This window comes from Theropithecus gelada, chromosome 6 (assembly GCF_003255815.1).
Source record: "Theropithecus gelada isolate Dixy chromosome 6, Tgel_1.0, whole genome shotgun sequence".
Lineage (NCBI taxonomy): Eukaryota > Metazoa > Chordata > Mammalia > Primates > Cercopithecidae > Theropithecus > Theropithecus gelada.
In genome coordinates, this window is record NC_037673.1 from 144,507,586 (window position 1) to 144,514,138 (window position 6,553).

At 36.2% G+C, this 6,553-nt stretch overlaps 1 protein-coding gene across 2 annotated transcripts in view; it reads left to right on the forward strand.

Annotated features, from left to right (window-relative positions):
* The window catches only part of SPINK5 (serine peptidase inhibitor, Kazal type 5), a 75,124-nt gene extending 74,641 nt beyond the window's left edge, over positions 1 to 483 (forward strand). For both annotated transcript variants that reach the window (XM_025387904.1, XM_025387905.1), the window contains one exon: positions 105 to 483. In XM_025387904.1, coding sequence (XP_025243689.1) covers positions 105 to 113 — 9 coding nt within the window. In that variant the 3' untranslated portion in view covers positions 114 to 483. The remainder of the gene's footprint in view (positions 1 to 104) is intronic.
* The last annotated feature ends 6,070 nt before the right edge of the window (positions 484 to 6,553 follow it).

Here is a 6,553-nt window from a genome sequence, read left to right on the forward strand (position 1 = left end):
GAATCTATGTATTTCTTTGATTAAGATGCAGCTCTAAATATACAGCCCACATTTCTGCAATATCTCTGGGTTCTAGTATCTAACTTACCCATCTTCTCTTCTAGGATGAATGACGGGAAGATTGTTGAAAGCCATGAGGGAAAAAATAAACCCCAATTCTGAATCACCTACCTTCACCTCTGTATATACAAAGAATTCTTTGGAGCTTGTCTTATTTGCTATAGAAAACAATACAGAGCTGTTGGGAATAGACTCACTGATTTTCAGTCTTTTCCATCTCTTTCCTCCTAGACTCCGTAATCTGAGGGTATAAAGCAATCTCCACCAAGTCTGAGCCCTCAAAATGTCCTGATTACAATGCTGCCTGTCCAACTGCCTGTTCAATAAAAGCAAACTCAGCAGAACACCCTTTCTGAGGCTTCATTGTCACTGTCTGGATAATAGATATTTGCTTTTACAGAAACTGAATAAACTCTACCCTTTTGTGTTTTTGTCTGGCTAAACCCATTGGTGGACAGAGAATGCTCACTTTATTCCTGCTTAAGTTGCTGTCATAGCTGAGAAAGACTGTCTAGAAGAGAGGTGGGGAGATACGGGTTCCCAGCAGCCAACAGCTATACAGTTAAACTAGCTATAAATCAGTTTCATCTTAACTATTCATTACCATACCAGCTCCCCTTTCTACATTTTCATGAATGGGATAACTGCCTCTCAGTTATTTAGGTCCCATCCAAAGACACAAACCAGTAAGTTCTCATGTCTATTCATTAAGTTACATCTTGACAATTTCCTATATCACGGCCTTGTACACATAATCTGGGAAGAACTAAGAAAATTAATTACCAATTTGTGTAAGCCTCTAAAGTGGCAATCTCCAATAGAAATGTAATTTAAGCCATATATGCAGTTTTAAATTTTCTAGAGGCTAGAAATAATTAATAATTATAAAATTATTAATTTCAATAATATATTTCATTTAGCTTAATATAGCAAAACGATTAATGTAATAAATATAAACTTTTAAATTTACTAAGTCTTTGATTTTGGTGTATATTTTACACTTCTAAGCCGGAAGGTTTACAATTATATGCAATTTTAAATTTTCTAGAAGCTACAAATAATTAATAATTATAAAATTAATTTCAATAATATATTTCATTTAGCTTAAGATAGCAAAACTATTAATATAATCAATATACATTTTGAAATTTACTAAGTCTTTGATTTTAGTGTATATTTTACACCTTCTAAACCAGAAGGTGATAAATAATGCTGAGATGGGACTACAGAAAGTCAAAACACTTCTGTCAGCCCGACCTGTCCACTACTACCAAATACGTATTTTCTCTATATAACATGATCTTCAGATTTCATTTTGCATTAAGGGTTTTCAGAGATCTATCCCTTTCAAACTCCTTATTTTCTCCTTTTAGTAGTCCTCCTGAAGCCTTCCCATTTCTTTCAGGCATCAGAAATACCTCAGGATGTGGAGAAAAGAGAACGTTTACACACTCTTGATGAAAAGCTGAGATGGTCCACATCTCATTTTGGACCAGCCACATTTCAAGTACTCAAGAGATACATGTGGATAGAGGTCACTGTATTAGGCAACACAGTGCTGCCGTGAGCTAATGGACGTGGGAAATCAGAGAAGGAATGCAGGCACTAGGTAGGGATGGATGAAATGCTTGTAAACACCTTCCTCTATGCTAAAACCCTGTAAATCCCTAGTCTACCTAGTTGCTTTGTTCACTTGAAAATTCTGGGCTAATTCTGAATACACTATACACTCCATAGGGAGAAATTATATGGAAAATCCATTTTGCTGCAAGATGTTCTCAGCTCCGGAAGAACTAGCCTGATGTGACAGACTTACTTGGATTTGGGAAGTTAATTTGTTATTTTTCCCCTCTTTTTTTTTTCTGTCTCTACTAGCTCAATTAAAATAGGATTTGGAGATCTTTTTCCTTCGTAACTGAGTGAAAATAAATTATCCCTTATGCTGCATTCTTTTCTACGTTACATTAAGAAAAAAAGAAGAAGGGCCTATAAGTAATTTTTTCAAGCATGAGAAATATGTAGTAATTCCTGTTGAATTATTATTATTATTATTATTAGGCAATTTCGGGATGTACAGGATGGGTTCTGAGTGCCTATGACATATGAGATTTTTTGTCTTCTTCCTGTTCACTTCTAGGAAATCCAGAAAAACTCTTTTTCTGGCTAAAACATATGCTTTTCTGAGAAGGTGTTTTGTTATGTCATTTTGAATATTTGATTAGAATATAAACACAAATCCTTTATATTTCTTTTATGATTATTAATATACTCAAAAGACATTCTTATCCCGTCCTTAAGACGTTACCAATTCTTGGTAATCACTCTGAGTACAGAGACAGAGTTGGGCTTAGAGATAGAGTGGAGTAGAGGATACAATAGTCTGGAATGGGATGAGACAAGGAAATGAGGAGAGGCCCAGTGACCTCAGGAGTAAGAATCGAAGGTGGAGGGCGGGGCGGGTGCAGAGGTCAGGGATAGAACAAGACCAAGGAAAATAAAGTTGAAAATAGAGTGAGGCTCATGGATTGGGGTTAAGAGTGTGAATGTGTAGAATGTATTACCTGGGATTTAAAAAGCTGAAAGTTGATTTCTTTTGGGGGGTCTACAAACTAGGAGTGTTTATAAAATTGCATCTATGTCAAAATGGTAACAAATAAATTGATTCACCAAATATCAAGTAAACTAATCTTTGAGTTACTTAAGTTATATCCTGATGGACAGGAGGTAGATGAAAACCAGGCCTATCTCACTGAGGCTTCAAAACTAGACCTAAAATTCTAAACCAGAAGGTGATAAATAATGCTGAGATGAGACTAAAGAAAGCCAAAATGCTTCTGTCAGCCCCACCTGTCCACTACTCCCAAATACGTATTTTCTCTATATAACATGATCTTCAGATTTCATTTTGCATTAAGGGTTTTCAGAGATCTATCCCTTTCAAACTCCTTATTTTCTCGTATTAGAAGTCCTCCTGAAGCCTTCCCATTTCTTTCAGGCATCAGAAATACCTCAAGATGTGGAGAAAAGAGAACATTTACACACTCTTGATGAAAATATAAATTATTTAAAACCCTATGGAAAACAGTATGGAGACATCTCAAAAAACTAAAAATAGAACTACCATTTGACTCAGCAATTCCACTACTAAGCATCTGACCAAAGGAAAATAAATCATTATATTAAAAAGACATCTGCACTAGGATGTTTATCACAGCTCAATTCACAGTGGCAAAATCATGGAACCAACCTAAGTATCCATCAACAGTTGCTTGGATTAAAATGTGCTATATATACAGCACAGAATCCAATGCACCCATTAAAAGGAAGGAAATCTTGTCCTTTGCAGCAACATAGATGGAGTTGGAAGCCATCATCCTAAGTGAACTAACTCAGAAACAGAAAATCAAAGATTGTATATTCTCAGTTATAAGTGGCACTCATAGACATAAAGACAGATACTAAACTCTGAGAACTCCAAAAGGAGGGATGGGAGAGGGATGAGGGTTGAAGAATTACCTATTTGATATAATGTTCACCATTTGGGTGATAGGTACACTAGAAGTCTACCGTTATACAATGTACCCATATGATAACATGCACATTTACTCTTTGAATCTAAAATTAAAAATGAAACAAAACATCAAGTTACTTCTGGAACCAACAGCAGATAATTCTGTAGTTGATTTGTAATTCCTGTCATAAGCACAGGGCAGAAGTAACAAAGGCAGGAACACCAGGTATTTGCCATCCCACAATAGGGCAGATACTTCGGAACTGAGCAGATCTAAGCTCAAATCCTGACTTTGTCACTCACTAACTCTATGACAACGAAAATGCTACTTTATCGCTCTGGGTCTTCATTTCTTTTATAAAAGGGGGCCTAATAATTTCTGCCTTACAGGTTACAATGAGGATTATATTATATAGTTTATCAATGCCACAAACTGAAGATCTCATATACATTAAGTGCTCAATAAATGCTTATCATTAATTAATATAAAAACAGTAAGTTGTCAGAATTTGCCTATTCAATAAACTCTCTAATTCAATTAATTTCCTTGTGATTTTTTTCCGTTTTAACCTCAAAAATATCTTTGACACATAAATTTTAAAAAATAATAATTTTAGAAAATGCAAAAGTATACATTGCTCCTAATTTTCTTGAAACATACCATTTTCTTCACCAGTTTTTAATCTTTTCCTTTAAATAAGCACTCATGTCCTGTGGATATCTTGGATCAGGATTTGCTGTTGTTTATTTGTACCTAGTTTTCACTCTAATAAAATGGATTAAGTACTATAACACAGTATTAAAGAAAAAAAAAAGAAATAAACTAAAGAGAGCACTTGTCTAGAGTATAGATCTCCAGACTTTTCTTGTGAAGAGCCAAATTGTAACTATTTCGGGTTTTGTGGAATATATAACCTCTTTTGTTGCTGCTATTGTATAAACAAATGCAAATAAATTTATATTATGTAAACATGTTCCCACAGCTATGTACCAATAAAACTCTATTTACAAAGGCACATGGTGGGTTGGATCTGACCCTGGGGCTGTAGTTTCCCTGATGTAGAACAACTAGCTCAGCAATGGATGAATGTCTGGCTCTCATCCTTATTTGCAACTTGTCTTCTCTTTGCCCCTTCCCACACCTTCAAACACCAACAACATTCTTCATTTTATGATAATAACAGTGATAATTTTTAAAGTTCCACTTTTACATAAAACTTAATATGTACTCGAAATCAAGAAAAACACATAGAGAAGCTCACATTTGTACTCCAAATCTATGTGCTATTTTATGGATTGAATATTTTTCCCTCAAAATTTACAGGTTAAGCCCTAGCCCCCACAGTAACTGTATTTAGAGATAGAGCTATTAGGGAGGTAATTAAGGTTAAATGGATTATAAAGGAAAGACCCTAATCTAACAGGATTGGTGTCCTTATAAAAAGAGGAAGAAACACCAGAGATCTCTCTCTGAATGTGCACAAGGAAAGGTCATTTGAAGATAGAGCAAAAAGGTAGCCACCTGCAAACCAGGATGAGAGCCTTCACCAGAAACAGAATTTTCTGGCACCTAGGTCTTGGACTTTTCATCTCCAGAGTGTGAGAAAATACATTTTTGTTGTTTAAGCCACCCAGCCTCTGGTACTTTGTTAGAGCAGCAGAGCTAACTAGTGTAGTTGTGGTCTTCTTGATTGACTTTGACCAAGGTTACTCTAATATCTAACCCAGTTAGATTGTGAATGAGTCCTCAAATGACACTCGCTGAGGACCTTACTAATGATGAGTGATGTCCCAAACAGTTCTTTTTGTAGAAAGAAGCAGAATAGGACATCCTGTTCTTTCCTGGGCACCATCCTGGCACAGAGATCCCCTTTTCTTTCCAGTACTGAAATTAAGGATTTAAATAAATAGCATATGACAATAAATCATTCTTCAAGCATGAAGAGAGAACAGAGAGAAAGACTGTCACTTTTTGATAGGTGCCTGGAAAAAAAATCAATTAAAATATTTTTCTTTCGTGATGGAATTTTCATTTGACCATGTAACAGTTTTTCTTGGATTATTTTGAGGGATGATGTGCCGTCTTCCTGCAGGTCATTCTAGGTACTTTATTTTAATTTGCTGCAGTGCTTTGAACTATTTCTCAAGTCTATGGACACCTTGCATTCTACATTATTATTATTATTATTTTGAGACGGAGTTTCGCTCTTGTTGCCCAGGCTGGAGTGCAGTGGCACAATCTTGGCTCACTACAACCTCTGCCTCCCATGTTCAAGCGATTCTCCTTTCAGCCTCCTGAGTAGCTGGGATTACAGGCGAGTGCAACCACGCCCAGCTAATTTTTTGTAGTTTTAGCAGAGACAGGGTTTCACCATGTTGGCCAGGCTGGTCTTGAACTCCTGACCTAAGGTGATCCACCTGCCTTGGCCTCTCAAAGTGCTGGGATTACAGGCATGAGCCACCACATGCGGCCTCTACCTTGTTTTTTAACATGTATTTTCTACCCTCTTTATCACTTCCGCAGACTTTTGCAATATCCTTCTGCAATATACTTGCTTGTAATATGAATAATTCACATTCGTAGGGTAACGAGGTAATGGAAGACTTTCAGAATAAAGCTGCATCTTTACTGAGATGAAAAAAATTAGTATAGAGTTTGGAGAGACAAAAATTCTAAAATGGAACGAAAGGGGGAAGAGAAGGACCAGGAATGGATAAAGTGGTTATGCTAGGAAGAGGGGGCATGTGTAGAAGGGAAGGAGAACAACACAAGGGCTGTATCTTTTACAACTTGTTTGTTTTGAAATGACCTCTTCAAAACACAAATCTATTCAATTTCCCAACTCAAATTGGTTGAAAAATCCTACTCAGCAGCCAAACTTCATAAGAACAAAGCAAAACTAGGCAAACCTGAAATCTATGCATTCTCCTTGTCTTCGTCTTTCCCTTTCATCCTTCATGTAACCACAAAATTTGATAAAC